The 22,563-nt window shown below is 38.1% G+C and overlaps 1 protein-coding gene across 1 annotated transcript in view; it reads right to left on the bottom strand.

The window, feature by feature from the left end:
- The window catches only part of CACNA2D1 (calcium channel, voltage-dependent, alpha 2/delta subunit 1), a 584,478-nt gene extending 562,071 nt beyond the window's left edge, over nucleotides 1-22,407 (bottom strand). The window contains exon 1 of the mRNA XM_006896147.1: nucleotides 22,313-22,407. Within this exon, the coding sequence (XP_006896209.1) occupies nucleotides 22,313-22,407 (95 nt within the window). The remainder of the gene's footprint in view (nucleotides 1-22,312) is intronic.
- Nucleotides 22,408-22,563: the final 156 nt, after the last annotated feature.

Raw genomic sequence — 22,563 nt, 5'->3', positions numbered from 1 at the left:
GTTATTGTTGTTATGTGCCACTGAGTCAGAACTGGCTCATACTCATAGCTGACCCTCCTAGTGGGTTCTCAGAGGCTATAAATTACAAGAGAGGAGACTGTCTATCTTTCTCCCAAGATGCAGCTAGGGGATTACAAACCACTTGCCTTTAGGTTGGCAGAACACCTCTTTACCTTCAGGGCACTGAAACTTCCAATCCATTGCTGTTGTTGCTATATGCCATCAAGTCAACTCTGGCTCATAGCAACCCTATCGTGAGCCAATTTGATCGTCTCTGACACACCTACCCCCCCCATTACCCCAGTCATTGGGTCAATCTATCTCATCAAAGCATGACGTTCCTCTCCAACATGTCTCTCCTGGCAACATGCCCAGACTATGTTAGATGGAGCTTCAAAACCCTTGCCTCCACAAAGCAGTCAAGACTTGTTTGGTTCTCTTAGCAGCCCAGGTGTATAATCAATATATCCAGCACCATAACTCAAAGGCATCAATTCTTCTTCTATCATCCTTAATCATTGTCCTGCTCTATGATGTATAGCAAGTAATAGCAAAAACCAGGGCCTGGATCAGGCACACCTTAGTCTCTAAACTGATATAATTGTTCTTCAGCACTCTAGAGTGGTCCCTGAGAGCAGATTTTCCTAATGCAATTCTTTCGATTTTCTGGCTGCTGGTGCCAAGAGTGTTGATCTGTGAAGCCAAGCAAGCTGAAGCTGCTAACAATCTCTTCACCATCTATCAGGAGGCTGCCAATTGACCCAGTGGTGAAAATCTTTGTTTTCTGGATATTGAGCTTCAATTCGTATTGAAGGCTACAGTCCTTGACCTTCTGCAAGGTTAAGTTCCTCCTCAGTTTCAGCAAGCAAGATTGTGTCATCTTCATAATGCAGACTGTTGATGAGTCTTCCTCCAATCTTGACGCCACATTCCTTCTTATAGAACCCAGCATCCTGAACGATCTGACCACTTATACATTGAATAGTTATGGAAACAGAATGCATCCATGGCATACACCTTCCCTGATTTTGAACCCAGCAGTATTTCCTTGCTTTGTTACTCCTGGTCCAAGTGTAGGTTTCGCATAAGCACAATCAAGTGTTCTCAGATTCACATTCTTCTCAGAGTTAGCCACGGTTTGTTGTGGTCCACACAGTCAAATGCCTTTGCATAGTCAATGAAGCACACATAGACATTCTTCTGGTGCTCTCTGCATTCAGCTAAGATTACCTAACATTGGCTATAATGTCCCTAGTGTCATGGTCTCTTCTAAACCCAGCCTTCACACCAGGCATTTCTCTGTTGATGTGTTATTTCAGTCATTTTTTGATAATTTTCAGCAGGATCCTGCTTGCATGTGATGCTAATGATATTGTTGGCTTACTCCATATTCTGTTAGGTCACCTTTTTTTAAGAATTGGGATAAATACTCATTGCCAAACCCAGTAGATGGTGTTAAATTGTAAAAGGGAAGGTACTTTTAAGATACAGCTAAAATTTCATGTAATTTTATTATTATATTTTATCACAAGAGATTATTGTGGGTAAACCTGACTTAATCAGGTGATAGTCCTACAAGAAAGATTGCATCCTTCACACAGAACGATTCTATTTTTTTAAGAGGGCTTGTGAAAGAATGACTAGGTATGAAACTGCAGGCAGTTTCTAAGAGCGGAGCTTTTAACTCAGTGCTCATACTCAACAATACAACACTGAAAAGTAAGTGCTAAAGATGCCAAAGCTTCCCATTTTCTAATGAAGGCTCTGGTGGCTTAGAGGGTTGACTTCGTTCAACTTCACCAACTGTGCAACTTAGAGCACCTGAAAACATTCTAGAAGACCGCCTGGAAGCTGGTTCCAACTTGATGGCACACATAGAAAAACCACGTACGCTCTAAAGTGGTAGCAGTTAATGAAGCATTTTGGGGAGAACTGAAAAAAAAAAAACACACCCAAAATCAGTTACTTGATCTATCATCGATGCTCAAGGATCTAGTCTTTGCTAATTCAGATGAGGAAACCTGGCTTGCAAATATCACAACTATAACATTTAATTATTACATTTCAGAATTGTAATTACTTGATGCTGCTAACCTGAAGGCCTCACTCCATTCTTAGTTCAAGTTCACCAGCTACTCTTCAGGAGACAAATGGACAATATAATGTCCTTCAATTTACAGCTTCATAAACCCAGTGAAGGGTTAAGGCTAAGGTGGTTCTGACTGGATGGCAATGAGAGATAAGAACCTGATAGTCACCTATGAGGATGAAGCTTTGATGGCACAGGAACCCAACCTTTAGGGTTCACGTACATAAAGGACCCTTGGAAGTCTTCATAGGAACATGTTTTTATTTGGCAAAAAAGAAGTCACAATTCTAACTATAAATCCATTCAATTTACTATTTCTTCCAGTTATGCATGATCCAACCATGACATAGGGCATGAAGACTCAGAAACACAACTTCAGGCCCATTAACAAGGTCTGACACCTTTATTTTTCACTTGTTCCTCCCCTTAGTGCTCTAATTTATATACAACAAAGAGCAGAGGTTTTATACAGAACATAATTCACCCTCTCCTAATCTCTAGACTCTTGGGGGGCAGGGGCAGGGGGGGGAAATTGTCAATCACACCCTAGAACAAATCTTTAATGACTCCAACATTAGAATAAGGCTTAATGAATGAAATCAACACTTAGGGAAACAAGCATTTCTTCATGTATATGACAAAACTTCTGGGCACTACAGAAGAGTTTCAGGTGTTATAAAGTCTTCTAAATATTTTATGTGCATGTAACACATAGCAGTCTGTGTGTTTTATTAATCTTTCATTGCCTTATACTCTTGATACATGTGTTTCCCTAAAACTAGAGAGGAGTGTAGTACATTCAGAAAGAAACCAATAGCTCTAGAGCAGCTTGTCGACACCAGGTCCTGATCCCTGTGCATATGATAATAACAGAACCCCCAGGGTAGATCAAGCTTCACTTGCAGAAAAACCCAGAAGGGGTGAAACAAAGCCCAAGGCTGGCAACCCTCAGATCACCTCTGTCATGGTCACTTATGCCCTGGGACTCAGCTGGCTTTTAGACACCACACAGACAGGTTGTGTCACATCTGATAATTTAAGGAGTGAATGACCTCATCTAATTATCATGCTTGGTTTGCTCTGTGATGAGTTACCAGTCCCTAGGCTTACTTAGTACCATCGGGCATTAATATAAATTTTAAATAATTACTCACCGGGAAGATCCTGACACCGATGTAGCAAGCCCCTGGGAACGAAGCTACATATGCACAATTGAAACTTGCCTTGTGAAAATTAATACTGATTTCTACATTCATATAGATGAGAAAATCAGGTGTTTCCTTTGAAAACCAAGCAGCTGATGTGTTTAATTTAGGGGAATCAGACACCCTCCACAGTGCCCACCCTCCTGAGGCTTTCCATGGACCATCCTTTCAAGTCTGCTAACATTTTTGCAAATGCAACTGTCACTCAATTCTAATTTAATGCCATGGCAAAGAAGGGTTGGCATTTTTAAAGTGGCAAACATCCGAAGCCTTTTACACATTCCTTTCTGTGGCAAATGTCAGAGCGGCTGCCATAGAGAGGTGGTTGCTGGCACTTCAAAACTTGTCACATCAATGGCTGTCATTACGTTGTATTCATTAGCTATGGTGTTAATAATGTACAGTTTAATGTAAAATATTTTTTCCTTCCACCAATCACTTAGAAATGTGTAGCAGGCATTTTATTTAAGTGTTTTGTTTGTACCAACAAAAGAATAGTGTTGGTGGAAGGCTGAGCTCCATGCACATTGTAAAGTGGATGGGTGGGGTTAAGTGAGTGTAACTAACCATTTGTTGGCATGAGTCAAATGAAAACTGGCCTTTTTCAGTAAGCTCTTGGCAGATTTTTGCTGACTTCTGTTTTGGTTGCTAAAAATGCAAAACTGGTCGCAATTTTACTATTCTGTATTGTAGGGTTGTCCAGGATCATGTCTATAAATACCATGGATGGATTGCTTTATTATTGCCCCAGCATTGTGTCTTGATGCTGAAAGCTCACATCTCTGTTTGACAATAAAAGGTTCTCAGGGGCAAAGTTAGGACTTTTAAAAATAGATTTCACCTCCTATGGCATGGTCTTCATCCAACAGGTCCCTGACTGAAATGTCAAGATGAAATACATCAAATCCTTTGTGGTTTGCTTGCTTTGTCGTCTTTTTTTAGGCGAAAGGTTTTTGTCCTCAGCATGGATATGGAACTCTTCACTCCCTCAGTCCACTTGCACGCCACTCTATCTCTGTTCACGGACCCTCCGTTATCAAAGGCTACCGCTAGCTTCAGGAGCAGACACGTTTGAAGCCTGCTATGCGTTCCTCCTCTCATTCTTTTCAAGTGTTTCTCATGGCTCAAATGATATATTAGCAAAATAATCTACCTCACTAAAATTTAGTCATTGGTTCATGATCTCTTGAAGTCAGAACAAAGATCACATGCAGTACAAACAATAAAGACTGGCTTTTAAACAGTGATTCAAACTTTCCCACTTAATAACTCATTTTATCCTCAAAATAACACTAGGATGTAGGATTAGTTTATTATTACCTGTGTTCTTGAGAATAAACACTCACAGACACCCAATTTTTTGCCTTGGGGTCAGTTCAAAATCATGGTACCCATATGTTGCAGAATAGTACTGAGCTTCATAGGAATAAAAGATGGAAAAATTGAGGCTTAAATTTCACCATTCTCTACTTTAGATTGACTCTGTTTCCCTCTGACAGTATTGCCAGGGTGAGCAATCAGGCACAAACTGGAAGAGAGAAGATAATGGATGATCACTGTTACAGGACTAACAAAGTAGAGTAAACTCCTATCTCCTGGGACAGAGTCAACTCATAGTTGATCCTCCAGTAGATTTTCAGAGGCTGTAAACAACCTGGGAGGAGACTGCCCATCTTTCTCCCAAGGAGCCTCTAGTGAATTTGAGAGGTGATGTCTTTGGGTCAGCAGTGCCACTCGCTGTAGACTACATCACAAGAGCAAAGGACAGCAAGTTGAAGCTCTAACGTCAAGTTTTTTGAGATCAAATTTTTAGAAATTACAGGAAAGTTCTATAACTCTACATTTTATGTTTTCTTATATAGCAGATTGTGATAGTAGCAATAATAATTATTTTAAAAGACTAGTTTGAAGGTTACCCACAAAAACCATTGCCTTCTGACCATTAACAACTATACAGAACAGAGCTGCCCCATAAGGTTTCCAAGGCTGTGCATCTCTATGCAAGTAGGCTGCCACATCTTTCTCCTACACTGCGCCTGGTAGGTTCAAACTTCTAACGTTTCAGTTAACAACCAAGTGATAAACTGAAACATGATGATATTAACTGACAGTGTCTAGCATACAGTGTGCTCTGGGAAGAGCTACAAACCGTCAAACACAGTATTAGAAAACTCCAGGAGTGGGTGTCAGGCATTAATAGCATTTACAGACTGTAGGTAAAGGTATCAAATTTAGTGAAACCAAACAGTAAATGGCTGCATGAGAGAGAAAGAGTAAATTCAGAAGAGAACAATGAAAGATAGCTTCTTCCTATCTCTTCTCATCTTTTGTTACAAACTACAAGAATGGCTGGTCCATGATGCCCTGATACCAGTGAGCTCAAGGCTAGTTTTTGGATGTACTGGCCTGTATGATCCTAACCACTGGAGACTCAAAGAACTGCTGTGGTGTCAGATGCTGAGAATTTCCAAACCTTCAGGAGATCTGAGATGCCACCTGTAAGGGCTGCCCAGGGACATGCTTTGGAGGAATATGTTGCCAGTGGTTTGTTATGAAGATTGTTACTTTGTTTTCAATTTCATTTTCCGCTTTATGTTGAAGACTGGGCATGGGTGGAGATGGAGGGGTGCTAGGGAAAATACGCATAAAGTCAGTAAACCAACACCAACTGCCAAAACGTTCATAAATATTGTTAAATAAAGTGCCAAAGCAAAGACCTATAGTGTGTTTGTTGTGTGTGTGCATTTGCTTTTCTCCTCCAATATAACTGTAACATCCTTCTATCACAAGCACATACACTTATTAAACCCAATAATGTTCCTACAAAACTGCATGTACCTTCAAGATTACAATCTCTCCCAGGAAAGAAGTAAAATAAATGCAAAAGTACCAGGGAACTGGGGTCTTGTTTCTAACTAGAAGTCCAGTCTTTGCATCTCAAAAGTTGAAAATTACTAATACATATGTCCTGTGTTTATTTCTGAATCATTCCTTCTTGAGAGTGGAATGTGTAATGTGGAAGATTCCTCCAAAAATCATCTGCGGTATGTTGAAAGGCAATCTATTGTATATTCCCACTATCTGCTTTAATTCTCAAAGCTGTTTCATATTTTAAAAGTTACTTTGTAAGACATTGTTTATAGTCTTGATCCCTCCTCAACTGCCTCTGTCAGAACATTCAACCATCAATCACAGGCTCCCTTGTCTCTTTCATCTCTTCCCCATTTTGTCTTCGCCCTCTGATATGCTCAAATCTCCCCTCTGGTAACACATATTTAGTTGTCTGAGCAACCTTCTCCATTTCCAATAAGCCTTCTTTTGAGAATTGTTTCTTCTCCATATCCAGGATATTAACACTGGCAGTTTCCAAGCCAATACTTTCTATGAGGCTGGACCATGTGTGGATAACTTAATCTAGCTCCAGTACAGGGTCTTTTATAAACCTCATCCCCTGGTCACAATCAAATTGGGATATGCATAACCATCTGGCCCCTATTCAAACTATCAACTTCTTTGAGAGGCTATGCTTAGGACTGGCAAGCTGTAATAGTATCAAATTAGTTCATGGTTTCAATTGAGGAAATGTAATCTGTTGTAGTCATTCAGTACCACAAACAATTGGAAGAAAAGAAAACTAATTCTGCCAGGAGAGTGAATGAAGAGAAAACATGAAGAAAATAGGGGGTGAGCAAGACAATCTTAATGAAGCTCCACCCTCTGCTAGTACTGGTACTTCTTTATCTGCATTCTCATGCTGACCATGCACCTCCCCTATCATTTAATGTCCCTTTTTGGTTTCAAATAGTCTTGTCCAACAAGGTACAATCAGACCTAGTGATAAGAACATGTGATACAATCCTAAAGGTACACAGTTCGAATCTACCTGCTGTTCCCTGGGAGAACAATAGGTAATCTCCTCCCATGTGATTTACTGGCTCTGAAAACCCACTGCAGAGTCAGTTATAGGTCAGTTCTGACTCTACAGCACCAAACACAAAAATGACCTAACATAACCTCATTCTTAAAAGCATCAAAAATCCTTTACCCTCTTCATTGCTCTGCACATACTTCCTAATTGTCCTTTTCTTCTTGTTGTTAAACTCTTTGAAGGATCAGTACTTCTTGCCCAATACTCTCATCTCCAAACTCTTCAAGTGTGGGAAAATACATTCTGGGTCCCAGCACTCTGCTGAAACCATTCTTACAAAGGTAGTGTAGTCTGTAGGAGACAGAGGTAACTCATGGTTGTTGGGATGCTAAACACTGTGACACTGAGGTGTCATATGCGATAAAGGTTACAATTGGTGGCACTCCCGGATTAAAACAAGCTTGGAAGCAGGAATGGCATCCACTTCTGAAAACAGCTTGACTCCAGAAACTCTATGGCCTTAGAGAAATGATGAAAGCTATACAAGTGTTCAGGTCTTTCGTTCATAGGGTCGCTATGAGTCCAGCACTTAACAACAGTCTGTAGGAAGCTGCACTGTTAAATTAAAGCTGGTACCCCTCTGACAGTCTGAATCCATCAATAGCTCTGACTCTGGGGAGAAATATGGGCAATCTCTTCCCTAGCAATTTACAGCCTCCGAATCTCACTGGAAGGTGATCTATGAATTGATTCCTCATTGATGACAATGAGTTTGAGTTGTTTTGTTTTTTTGTTTGGGTTTTTTTTTTTTGTTTTTTGTTTGTTTGTTTGTGGGGTTTTTTTTACCATCAGCAGCCTAATTATTACCATCAAAAGTGTATCTTGTTTGAACACTGCAGAATAACTTTTTGAAATTCTGTCTGTCATTATATGATGCTCACTATTTTCAGGAGCTCTGGTGGCACAGTGTGTTACATATCTGGCTAACGGAAAGGCTGACAATTCAAATCCACCAGCTCTTTTTAAAAAGATGGGCCAGGCTCCTCCAATAATGCGTTAGGAGTCTGACACAGAATCATCGTGCATCAGGGCTCATTCAATGGCAGTGAGATGCTTTCTTCTTGATTTGGGGTCGGTAAATATTTGTTACCTAAACAAATGAACCCATTTTCTTCCTTCAAAGATCATGGCTCTCTGAATTTACCTCTAAGCTTCTCCAGGCATACTTCAAAGGGTATAATAAACAACTACAGGGATGCTGAAAACTCAATATTCTCCCTCACCAATACCATCAACCTGGCAGGCCTCTTATTTTCTACTCTCTGCCTTTTAAGGTAGCATGCTCCAGCTATTAGAGATTTTTGTCATCTCCAACTCTTTACTTTTCTTGATCCCTCAAATCCCATCAAAGACTGTTAAGTTGATATCTATGGTTTATTTCATTTGCCTCTATCTCAATCCTCCACTTCCACTCTTCTTTTGTCTTCTATATTATGCACAACAGAAATGTTTTACGAGTCTACTACCTGCTCTGCTTTCTCTGTTGCTGCTTCAAATCTTAAACCAGATCTTCTACCAAGTATAATTCAGAACTAAGTATTTTTTTTATCCCTCCCAATTCAAAATTATCAGCAACACCACTGGATGAAGGTCATTAATTTTAGTACACCAAAGAGCAATACCAAATGTTCATATACTATGAATACCTCCCCTCTCAGGTCAAGTAGAAACACTGCTCTGATGTAAAAAGAAACTTAGAACCAGGACCCAAAGCAAAGTTTACCAGTTCCAGGAACATCTCCACCCATCAATGAGCCCTACACCTAACACAAAACCACCCATGTTTCTTTAACATGCTATTGGGCTTTCTGTTGCCATGCTCTACAATCGTTGTGTTTGGTAGTAAAGAAGAGAGTTTGAATGTCTTTCTAGGAAACTTTCACTCAATTTACATTCTCAACATGGATTCAAGTACACATAATAACTGTAATATTTATTAAATTAACTTAGAGTTGATGATAAAAACATTTGATGTATGAGACATTTAAAAGGATACTGTAAACTTTCCTTAAAAATTAGATGTACTGTCTAGAGATCCAAATATTTGTAACCACACTACATAAAAATCTACCCACCTGATTTTTTTTATTTGCAGTAATCTAATAGAATTATAATTTTTTTCTTAATTGTTGTTGTTGTTGTGTGGCATTGAGATGCTTGTGACTCATAGCTTTGAAGGCTGTCCCATCCTGAGCCAGTGTCACTAACGCCAACATATCTATCCCGACTGCCCCAGTTACTCTATCAATCCATTTCATCTGGGTCCTTCCTCTCCTGTGCTGTCCCTCCATCTTTCCAAGCATGATGGCATTCTCCAATGACTGGTCCCTCCTGGCCACGTGCTCAAAGTATGTGAGACAGAGCTTCAAAACTTTGCCTCCAAGGAGCAACTCGGTTTCATTCTTTGCATTACAGGCCTATTTGTTTTCTTGGTGGTCCATGGTATGTTCAACACTCTTCTCCAGCACCACAACTCAAAGGCATCAATTCTTTTGTCATCCTTACTCATTGTCCAGCTGTCTGATGCATAACAAGTTATTTGTGAAGACTATGGCTTGAGTTTCTATAACATCGTTGTTTCTCAGTACTCTGGAAAGGTTCCTGACCTTTCCTAAGGAAATTCATCTTTTGATTTCCTTATAAGGCCCAGCCTCCCAAATGATGTTGCTTATATTGATTGAAAAAGTATAGAGACAGGACACATTCTTTTTTTTTTTTATGGTTCCAATCAGAAAGCTAGTATTTATCAATGGAATATCCAATTTCAGGATATACAATTCTTGACATACTCCTTTGCTGATTTTGAACCATGCAGTGTTTCTTTGCTCTGTTTCCTGGTCTGAGTATAGGTTTCACACATGAGCACAATCAAGTATGCTGGGATTCCGATTCTCCTCAAAGTTAACTACAATTTGTTGTAATCCACACAGTCAAATGCCTTTGCATAGACAATGAAACATAGACAGACATTCTTCTGGTACTCTGCTTTCTGCCAAGATCCATCTGACATTGGTGATAATGTCACCGATACCACAACCTGTTCTAAACTCAGCTTGTAATTCTTGTAGTTCTTGGATAATCTTCAGCAGAATTTGGCTTGTGTGTGCCATTAGTGATATTGTTTGATAATTTCCACATTCTGTTGGGTTACTTGTTTTTGCTTTGTTTTGTTTTGTTTTGTTTTGTTTTGTTTTGTTTTTGAATGTCAATAAATATGGATCTCGTTCAGTCGGCTAGGTAGTTGTCCTCCAGATTTCTGGCACAACCTGGTGAGCACATCCAGGGCAGGATAGAATAATAGATACGGTAACTGAGGCTAAGCCCTCAGATTTGGAAACACAAAGGAAGCACAGTTGTAAGCAAAAACTAATGACTGAATGCAGACAAATGGGCCATCACTAAGAAATAAATGGAACATGCAAACATTGACATATCAGGTATTGGTGAAATGAGATGGAATGGCACGGGACATTTTAATCAGGCAGTCATCTGACCTAGTATGTTAGAGATGAAAGGTGAGGATAAGGGGTTGCTTTCATAATTTAAAGGTAATTTCTAGATTCCTCTTGAAATAGCCATACACATACAAGGAAGACCTGTTCATTATCACTATCATTCAAATTTATGCACCAACAACCAGAGCTAAAGACGAAGAAACAGGTTATTTCTACCAACTTTTGCAGTCAGAAATAAATCTAACTTGTAACCATGATGCATTAATAATAATGGTGACTTAAATTCAAAAGTTGGGAACCAGAAAAAACAACCGGTAATTGGAAAACATGGATATATGAGGTTGGGGATTGAATAACAAAATTCTGCAATATCTATTATATATTCATTGCAAATACCTTTTATAAGAAACATAAACGCAGGCTATACAAACGAATTTCCCTTGATGGTATACACAGAAATCAGATTGATTACCTCTATGGAAAGAATCACTGAAGAAGTTCAATATCAGCAGTGAAAACTAGGCCAGCTGCTGATTATGGAACAGACCATCAACTACTCAAAAGCAAGTTCAAATTAAAGGTAAGGAAAGTCAAATCATATCCAGAGGAATAAAAATTTCATCTTGACTCTATCCCACCTGAATTTAAAAACCAGCTTACGGGGACAGGGGCACGCGTGGTGTGCGTCGAGGGGAACCTGGGCTAGCACGCCAAGCCAGCCGGCCAGAGCGCTGAAGGTCGCGCGCAGAACGCCACCGCCTCGCCACCCCTTAAAATTTTATTTCATTATTTTTTGTGTGTACCGTCAAATCAGATCTGACTTATACAGGAGGAGACTGTTCCTCCTTCTCCAGCAGAGCATCTGGTGGATTCGAACCGTGTACCTCCAAGATTGCAGTGCAGCTTCTTGCCACTAGGCCACCAGAGCACTTTCTCAAAAAGTTGCAAATAGAGATACCATTTGACCCAGCAATTCCACTACTGGGAATATACCCTGAAGAGACCATAGCTGACATCCAAGCAGATATATGCACTCCCATGTTTATTGCAGCTTTGTTCACAATAGCAAGGAGTTGGAAACAACCTAAGTGCCCATCAACAAACGAATGGCTAGAGAAGCTGTGGTATATTCGCACAATGGAATACTATGCTGCATTAAAAAACAAGGAACTCATGCAATATTATTCAAAATGGTTGACTCTGGAGAACATTATGCTGAGTGAAATATCCCAGTCACAAAAGGACAAATATTACATGATGTCACTGTTGTAGAATGGGACTGTCCTTGGGGTTGGGGAGAGACTGAGTAATATGGGTTCAATAATGTATACTGCACTGAAACAGAGGAGGGAGAAAACTGTTTAAAAGAGATATATAACTAGGTATTTCTGTCATCACAGGAGACTAGAGCGAGGGTTACATGGTGGAGGGGACCTGGGGGAGGGTTTGTAAAACAATGAAAGAATCTTTTCTTTTACTTTTCCATAATTTTTGACTCATGTACTTATAACTTGTTAGTCAAATTTGTGTCTTCTAGGTTGCAACACCCCCATGATACATCTTCAAGGATATGAACATGTACGGCCAAGCACAATCAATAAGAGTGCATCTAAATTCCAAAATCAATCTCCATAATAGTCTATGTGTTTCCTACTGCCAAAGGGGCCCTTTAGAGTAGTGAGAGAAGATCTTCACCCTGAAACCCACAGCGTCCCTTTTCAGCAGGAAGTAGCTAAGAGAATACGCCATCCCCTTTTCCTTATGACTCAGGGTGAAGTCTCTCTCAGGGAGGAGTGATAGGGAATGGCAAAGGACACACTGACAAAGAAGATTAATCAGAACTGGCTTTAACAAGCACTGTGGCATTTGGACAAGAACAAACTAGGAGGAGGGTAGAGAGAATAGTGCAACAATGAATGAATGGAAACCCAAAATCTCTGTAAATGTTTATGAAAATTAATAAAATATAATTATAGAAAAAACCAGCTTACGAACAGGTTTAAGGCCTCGAACACTAATGAATGAAGACCAGATCAGCTGTAGAAGGATATCAAGAATATTATCCGTCTATAATGCAAAAGGTCATTACAAAGACAAAGGAAGAAGACCAAATCAGATGACAGAAGAGACTGAATATTGCACTAAGGCACTGAGAAGCCAGAGTTAAGGGAAGAAATCAGAAAGTTAAGGAGCTGAACAGACAATTTCAAAGGATAGAGTGGGAAGACAAAGCAAAGTATTATAATGAAATGTGCAAGGAGCTAGAGTTCACAAATCAAAAGGACCAAACTTACTCTGCATTTCTTAAGCTAAAGGAACTAAAGAACAAATGCAAGACACATGTTGCAATATTTAAGATGTTATGAGCAGAATACTGAATGATTCAGAAAGCATTAAAAGATGAAGAAGAAACATACAGAATCACTGTACCAAAAAGAATTGGTTGCTGCTGCAGAAGTTCATGAAACAACCTATGATCAGGAGACAATGGTGATGAAGGAGGAAACTCAGGCGTGGCTCAAAGGACTTGGCAAATATAAGGACTCTTGATTATTAGCATTAAAATTTTTTAGCATTAAATTTTTAATGAAAATGCTACAATAATATGCAATCCCAAAGGCACGTGATTCGAGGCCACCAACTGCCCCATGGGAGAAGGATGAGCAATCTCCTCCCGTATGATTAGCTGCCTATGAAAACCTGCTTGAGGGTCAGCTATGCGGCGGCTCCAACTTGATGACACACAACAACACTATTTCTCATATGATGAACCATTTCCTCAGAGTTCCATGTTAAAAAATAAAATAAGTGCTTCTATTTTTTAAGATTGAGGCATCTTCATTGTTTCTGTTCTCAAGAGTAAATTTGCACATTTGAATATTTAGTAATCTAAAATGAATATTAACTTCAGTAAACAGTATTTGCAATATATCCAAGCTCACATATAAAATGAAAAAATAAAAGAAGATAAGAAAACACCAACTGTTACCTCGAGCATCTTTAATGAAATGTCTTAAATCTTTAATCTGAGGGCTTTTTAGCTGCTTCACTTACATACATATCCTTCTTCCTAACATTTCGAGCACAATACATTTGATTATCATTTTAAAACAAGAGATTTTGCCACTGGACTCAAATGTGTATTTTATGAGCCATATCTCCTTTAATACTCAAAATAAGACCTCATAAATGTTTAATCATCCTTTTATATAGCTTGACAGTGTTTACCTCAGAGAAGAAAATGACATTCACTCTTGTCCATCTTTACCCTAAAAATTCCTGCAATATATGAATAAATCTCTTAAGAACAATTATCTTGTTTGTCAATCTAGGTAGAACTGTTTGAGGTATATATATATATATATATATCCCTGTAATTATTTATTTGTGGTCAAAATCCCTCAAGAATTTATCTATAGAAAAAAAAATTTGGTGATAAGAAGAATCTCTTGAAACACTTAATGCAGATTCAATAAAGAAGCATGTGAAATTTTGGACTTTTCATATAACGATAATAAAACAAAATAATCACTAGTTGATGTGATATACACGTGTTAATATTTTATTAATGAAACTTGCATGTGTGTGTGTGTGTGTGTGTGTGTATGCATACCACACGTGGGAGAGTTAAACTAAGAAGGAATTATGTAGAAAGAATACAGGAATTCTCCTTAAAAGTTTTCCAGATCATAATAGTAATATTTAAATCATTTGGGGAGGAAGTAGTAAATTAGTCAATTTGGTTCTCCCCAAATCTTAAGCATTTAAAATGGCCAATACAATTATTTCCATAGCTATCATTTCTAATTTAATTTGATTTTGTATTTACCATATAGAATTTACAATGTAACTTATTTTTTAATCCAGTAAGAAGCATATGGTTAAAATAAATCAGCAGAAGCAAATGCTAAAATAACAGTTAGCCACTAATACTCCATATTCATATTCAAAGACAACAGCAAATATTGCTTCATATATAATAGCCCAGTTCTAGAACACAGAAATTACCTATAAAAGTGTGTCTATTTGGGGGGAGCAAAATGTCGGGTTTTTTCCATTACTATAATCTTAACTTTGTTACTATAAATGTAATAAATAGAAAAATTATCAATATAATAAGTAGAAAAAGAACCACTGGATTAACTTTGTAAAATTGCTAATATTAATGTATTTATTATACATTGGATAATTAGAAATTATGAAAAGAATATAGGTAAAGTATACTTAAAACATATATGTGTAAAATTTTTTCAACATTCAACATTTTCTTCATTCCTAAAATACATATCACATTGCCAGTGTATTTAACCCTTAAAATTTTCAAAATAACAAATATTTAAATGTTGAAAATAAAATTGCTTAATAGGCAAACATTTTAATTGGTGCACAGTATACCAATCACAATACTTCCCTTCTCATATCTGTTTTGTCTGTAAGGTAGAAGATTATCTGTAAAGTCTTATTTCTGTTTTTAATCCTCAAATTCTCTTACACACATCTCTTTTGGGCTCTATTATGTTTAAATTGCTTATACATAGAAGAAAAATTGTTTCTAAAAGAATTGCTGTATTTTAATTATGGAATTAGAAAAGAGTACTGAATATTCTATGAACTGTCAAAATAACAGAAATGCCCTGGAAAACGTACAGCTAGAATGTTCACTGGAAACAAGGATGGCAAATCTTTTTCTTCCATACTTTGGGCATGTTTCTAGGGAAGGCTATTCCTTGGAAAGGGACATCAAGTTTGGAAAGGTGGAAGGTCATGTAGGTGTGGAAGATCCCCAAGGACACAGACTAATACAATGACTACAGCAATGGGTCAAGTGTGTCTGAGATGATGGCACAGAATAGGGAAGGGCTCAGATCTGTATTGAGAGGGTTGCTCTGAGCCATACTCGACTCTGTGGCACATACCAACAACCACACACACACACACACACACACACACACACACACACACACACACGAGAAAGCCTGCTAATATAATGTGTTGGACTGGTACACATAACACATTTATGTGTAATAAAAAAGCTTGATGGGATCGCTTCTCAGCCTTTTGGCTAAGATCAAGTGTAAAAAAGCTTGATGGTTTGAATCTACAAGACTCTCAGAGAAAGATGAGGTAGTCTTCTTCCCTTAAGATTTACTGCCTCAGAAACCAAATGAAGGGTTACCATGAATTGCAATCAATTTGATGGGCAACAGGTTGGGCTGGCTCTGGATACGGTATTTCATTTGATCCTTTTGATCAGTTGTTAAACTATGTTGTTTTAAAATAATTTGGGTGACAAAAAAGTCCCTAAATTTTTATGGATTAGCAGAAATCATAAAACATGCTCACTTGTTAAACAAGCCTACTTTACTGAATTTGCTTCTACTCCAGTTTGAAGTAATTCTAATTTGAAGGGTTTTTTTTTTTAGAAAAAAAAAACACCTCAAAAATATATATACATATGTGATATGCATATGTATACATTCACATGTAGATATGAATTTTTGCATATACTTAAAACATGCCTTTGGATTGTGATGCTGGGAGGAAAATGGAATATACCACAGACTGCCAAAAGAGCAAACCAATCTGTCTTGGAAGAAATGCAATCAGAATGCTCTTTAGAAGCAAGGATGAGAAATTTAGTCTCGCACACCCTGGGTATGTTATCGGGGGTGAGGGGGAGGCAGTCCGTGAGTAAGGACAGCATGCGTGGAAGAGTGGAGGGAGGGTCCATGAAACATAGGAAGACGCTCTGTGAGACAGACTGCCACAATGACTCCAACAACAAACTAGAGCAGAGATTGTAAGGATGTCACAGGAGAAGGCAGAGCTTAGTTCTGCTGTACATAGTGTTGCTATGAGTCAGGGCAGACTTGATGTTACCACCAACAACACAGAACTATTAATGTTATTTTTATTGTCTACCTTCAGGTTGGAACTGGCTAATAGTGGACCCTCCAGTAGGTTTTTTAGAGTCAGTAAATCACAAAGAAGTTGACTGCCTCTCTTTCTCCCAAGCACTATTAATAATATATACTATAATAAACTAGACCCAAATTATCTAATTATATTAATGTTTGAACCTCAAGAAGGTAGTAAGTAGTAAATTCGGTTTTGGGGTTTTTTTTCCAGAAAGTTGACATTTTGTTGTTGTTGTTTTGTACTGTCAAGTCAGAACCAACCCACAGCTAGCCCTCCAGTGAGTTTTGAGAGGCAATTAGTAACTTGGGAGGAGATTGTGCGTCCTCCTGAGAAGCAGCTGGTAGATTCAAACAGCTTGATCTCAGTATTGCAGCACACAGCTTCTTGCCACTAGGCCACCAGAGCTCCGTAAATGGCACTTATATCAGGTATTTTTTTTTTCCTTCAACTACAAATACAACACAACCATTTTTATGTTTTAATACAGGAGAAAGATGGACGATCTCCTCGAGGCATTTTACAGCCTTCAAAACCCTGACAAAGGATCAGGTTTTCAGTTGGTTCGTACCAGACAACACGTAATAAGAATATGATGGGGGGGGGGGGGCGGATTCATGTGTTCACTATAGTGGTTGACCATTACTGAGTAAATCCAAGTTTTAGGGGCAACTTCCATCTGAAAGGCTTGGATATGACGGGATACTGCTAATAGACAAAGAGCCCTGGTGGTACAGGGATTTAAGTGTTCAGCTACAAACCAGAAATTTGATCCCACTGGCCATTTCCCCATGAGAAAGATACAAGTGTGTGCTTCCATAAAGCTTCCATCCTCTGGAGCGATTCTATTGTGGATCATTTTGAGTCAGAATATTGACTTGATAGCAATGTGGTTTGCTTTTCATATGGAATGAGAGATAATCCATATAAAGGATGAGTTGAAACATATTATCATCACAGTGCTTGATGCTCAATGGAAGTTATAATAAAATACAGAGAGAGGATATGCTAGAATAGAGATCCCACCCACCACCCTACCCCCTGGAAGCAGCTTATATGCTTTATGAAATACTAGCTGAAATAGCTTTTTTACTACAAATAATGAAAAGCCTTCACTTTAAAAACAACAAAAGAACAATCTTCAGAAAGGAACATGCACACTCTGATTTTTAAAAAGTCTATTTAAATATATTTACTTTGCAATTACTCATACTTATATTAAAGGAGAACAACAAATTGGGTCCTTTGTCTAAAATATATTTCATTAACAAATTTAAAATCTATTTTAAGTTAATAATTATAAAGATATATGTTAGAGCTAAGACTTTAATTCAGAAAAAGCAAGTTCTTTCTTGAAAATATACATCTGTATTTAAAAAAAAAATAGAGGGGAAACAACACCAGAAACCATCTTTTACGTTTTACACTTGATAGTATTGAAGGAAATACACAAACTAAATAACTTGGAGTTTGGATGGGCAAAGTATATCCTAACAACAGGACCCTTTTTTATACATATTGTTTGAATATGTAAATTTGAATAAAATATATGTTTTTAAAAAGCTAAAATTTGAATAAAATATATGTTTCTTAATGCCATAAAAAGGTACAATGTGTAAATCCTAGAAGACAGATTATAGGTTTTCATCAGGGCTGGAGAAATAACAAAAACGTGTCTGCACAGCCATATACTTTGAATTAAAAACATGGTAATTTATCACTTACTTTTTTCAAGAAAGAAATTTCACATTAATTTCTAGATTTAGATTTATTTATTTTATTAAAGAAAATACAGCTAGTGAAAGCCATGGAAAATTACTGTTAATAAAGAACATTTTCTCTTTTTTTGCAACTCGTAAGTTCATTATATCTAGTTCAACTTGCCTAGTACTCATTCATTCAAATGCAAATTCAAAGTGTTACACATACAAACATGTATAAACATTAAAGAAATTAATATTATGTTACTACTTAAAGGAAAAATATATCTATCATTGCATACTTTAAACACACACCTGTGGAATTAAAAAAAAAAATTTGGTATGTACTTATGCTGATGGAGAAAAACTGAAGATATGAGGAAGGGACACATTATGGTAATTGTTTCCAGATTTATTTTATCTCATCATTTATTATAATGTATATTTTCCTGAGTATGTGTTATATAAATAAAAACTGTTAACTGTACTGAGAATAATTGTGTCACATAATTCTAACACATAAAAAATAAATTCATTCAGTGTCATGATATAAAGACATTTTTCTATATTCTTTAAATATAAATTTTTCAAAAACAAGGAGTAAAAAGATATATATTGTAAAAATCTGAAGTCCCAAAGCACTACTTATTCTTTTATGAGGTCTGTTTTATTCTAATTTCAGTAAATACCTAAAATTTTTAGTCATACATATTTTATATTATATATTTTATACTATAAACATTTTATATAAAATCTCCATATACCAATGAACTCTTAGCCAATCTTTCTTGATTGATTGGTATTTTAATATGATAATGTCTTGCAACTGATGCAAAAATGAAATAAAGGTAACCTGAATTATAGTTATAAATCCAATTCTTCTAAAAATATTAAATTTTCAATATGGTTCAGGAGAGGACAGATTTAAACTAATATTCTAAATTTTGCTTTTGTTAGTTATTATAATGGTGGTTACCATATATGCTAGCCTAAATTAAAACAGAAGTATTTTTATATATGTGCTAAAAATATTTCTACAAGAAGTTCCTCTCTTGAAAAATACATTTTACAATACCAGCATAATATGGGCACATAATAGCATGCAAATAATGTGTTTTCCTTTTACACATAAGCCAATATACATTAGGTGAATGTTACCAAATGGGACATGTATGCTACACACCTTACTGAAGGCAAATATTCCCATGGGAAACATTTAATCCAGTGAAACAACTGTATCAAAATTCCTTTTATCTAAGAAAAAATAAAGTGTTACAGTGTTAACTCACAGGACAATCTAACTATTATTTTAAACCAGAAGAGTCTGCTATACTAGGTGCATGGTAAGCGGCAGAGAAGAGAAAATTAAATATGGTGTTGAAAATAAGACCTTCCTTATATTTTATAATAATAAAATTTTAAGTCCTGCATATTATGATAAAACCTTATTTAAAAAATAAATAAAATTTCAAATTATTATAATCAGACCCACTCCAATTAGTGCAAAGTCAATTTTATAGTATATAAATGGCATATTCTTCCAGTTTCAATGGCAAAACCATCCTCTATTACTTTCTTCTGAAAGACAAAACTGTCAAAACCCAAAAGAATTTACTATTGATTGCCAAAGAAATTTTATATACCTATATAAGGATATATGTGTGTGTGTATATATATATGTAAATAAATATATACACAAAATATGTACCTTCATAGTCAACAATGTAATTTGTGTACTCACTTTTTACAAACTTACAAATTTCCCCAAATATTTAAGATTTATAAATAAACATTATATATATTCTTTTCTTGCAAAAATACCAAATGACACCAAATCTAGAGGAAGCAAGGCTGCATTTTCATCCTATTTTAAGAAAGTTTAATCAGAAATCTAACATAAAGTACAAATGTTATTTCACATCCCTTCTCTCCCCAGAGAATGGCATTACTAACTTTACAAATAAATATGAAAAGATGAAGAAGCCTTCCAAAAATGAGTATTACCACAGGAAGCTGAGTAAGCTTCTATTAAAATTTTATTCTGAAAGTAAATAATGTTTTAGCTAATTTAAAATATATTTCTATTGTTAAAATTCAAATTCTTACTAAGCAAAGAAAATGTAATGGCTTCATTCCTATTTTAGTTCACTAATTCTTACTTTATTTCTAGTACCTAGTGAATTTCTGATCATGGAAATGAAGTTATAGTAATTCTAAAAAAACACTTACTGCAGATGTCCCTCTTACAATTAAGATTTTTGCACTAACACTTTACTATAGTATGTTACTATGTTAAGGAACAGAAGGTTGTTTGTGGTTCTATTTTGAAAGGGCAGGGTTATCCCAAGTGATGCTCTATCTCCCTCAAATGATAGAAATATTTATGAAGTGTCAGTTAAAAGCAATACTTAAAAATGTGTGAATTGAATACATCTAGATTGTGAGTGCTTTTAAAGAACCAAAGCACGAGTGAATCACTTGAGTTCTCACTTATAGGCCAAGGTACAAAAAGACTGAAAATTAAATGAACAAACGTGTGTTTTTTCCCCCTCCAAGACTGAATCATGTTGAAGCATATTTAGGGTCATTCTTTGGCTTTTTTTCCCCTCTGTATTTTACCCACTTGGATCCTTCTGTCAATTAAAGGAAGATCTACAGATGGCATTTATCCGTTTGCTTCGTAACATAAAAGGATTTTTGCAATCATTTGTATGGAAGATTATCAGGAGAGGAACATTACTGTAAATCAATGACAGAAAAAATGAGACACTCCCCTCTCAGGCTGAGGCTGCTTCTTCCAGATTTCTACACAGACACCTAATGCAATAAATATTTTAAACCGAAGCCCTCAATAATCGTTGCAGTGTCAACTGGTCAAGATGCACTGTTAATACCCATCCAAAACTCCACGATTCAGCACTCAGGCAACAATGGACAGCAAATCATTCCCAACAGCAGAAGTATCGGGAAGGCTACCTTGGGCTTTGTTTTTGTTATGTAAAATGCATTAAAGTGACTCATCCACTTAAGATTTCCTACTCTTAGAAGCTTTAAAGCGGCTTCAAGAACCAAAATAAATGCCTTCCCAGAATGCTTGATCAGCTCTATTCAGTGCACTTTAAAAATACGTATATATTTCCATTATTTTGATTCTTCTTTCAGCTTATTACGGGGAAGCAGTATTTTCCATTCCCTTCTGCCGGGTAACTACAGCTACCTTGAAACCCCTTGTTTGTTTCCAGACAAGCCAGTAGTTGTGTTTTCGTTTTGAATTTCAAAGTTATCTTAGCTATGTTGAAAAGAAGGGGGGAATTGAAGGAGATGCTGGAACCGCTCAGTGTGTCCCTCAAAGAACAGGTTCTGTTCATGCTAAGAACAGGCGCCTCGTGCCTCGGGCACTTGGATGTTGGGAACAGAGCGCGGAGGCTCGGCTCGCACGGCCCGGGTACCCACGGGTCCCCGCCAGCCACGCAGGTGAACCGCACGCTGGAGCAGCAGGGAGCGATCCGGATCCCCAAGTCCACCAAGTGCACACAGCAACTGAGGGATACAGCGAGTTTTGACAGCAAAGCAATTAGAAAGCATCCCCGAGGCCAAGTGCGGGAAAGGTCCAGGGCGCTCCGGGCAGCAGGCACTGCTCTATGTGTAAGATGTCCAGCCAAACCCTAACTTTCCATTGGACTGGCTTCGAGGAGAGCGTGGAACTGCCTGGAAACTTTTTCCTCTCAGTGCAGCTAAACTCTTGAGTGTCACATCTCCTCGCGACCAGGGGCCGAGGCGCGCTGAGTCCGCGCGGACGCCCCCGAGACCACCCGGCCCCGGCGAGGCGCCGGAGACGCCGGCTCCGCGCGCATTCCGGCGGCGCGCGGCGCGCATCGCGCTCGGCCTCCCCGGCTCCGAGCCCGCCTCGCCCCGCGCTCCCCACCCCCACGGGCGGAGCGGCCCCCGGAACTCCGCGGAGGGACCCCGCCCTGGCTCCCGCGGCGCCCCTCGCCCTGGCCTCCCCGCCGCTGACTTACGTGACGGCCGCGGGGAAGGGCTCCTCCGACGAGGGGCCGATCAGCAAAGCTTGGAAAAGTGTCAGAGTCAAGGCCAGCAGGCAGCCAGCAGCCATCTTCGCGATCGAAGATCAGTCCCCCGCCCTCGCGCGCCGGGAAGGAAGGCACGGTCCTGGGGAACGCGGGAGCAGCGAGGGCGCACGCTGGTCGGGGCCGTCCGGAGGGCTGGCGCACGGGGCCCAGGGAGCAGCGGGGAGCAGCGGGCAGCAGCG

This window comes from Elephantulus edwardii, unplaced genomic scaffold (assembly GCF_000299155.1).
Source record: "Elephantulus edwardii isolate Elephantulus edwardi_28Jun2011 unplaced genomic scaffold, EleEdw1.0 scaffold00183, whole genome shotgun sequence".
NCBI classification, from domain to species: Eukaryota; Metazoa; Chordata; class Mammalia; order Macroscelidea; family Macroscelididae; genus Elephantulus; species Elephantulus edwardii.
The sequence above is the reverse complement of the archived record's forward strand: the minus strand, read 5'-3'. Positions and strand labels throughout refer to the sequence as shown.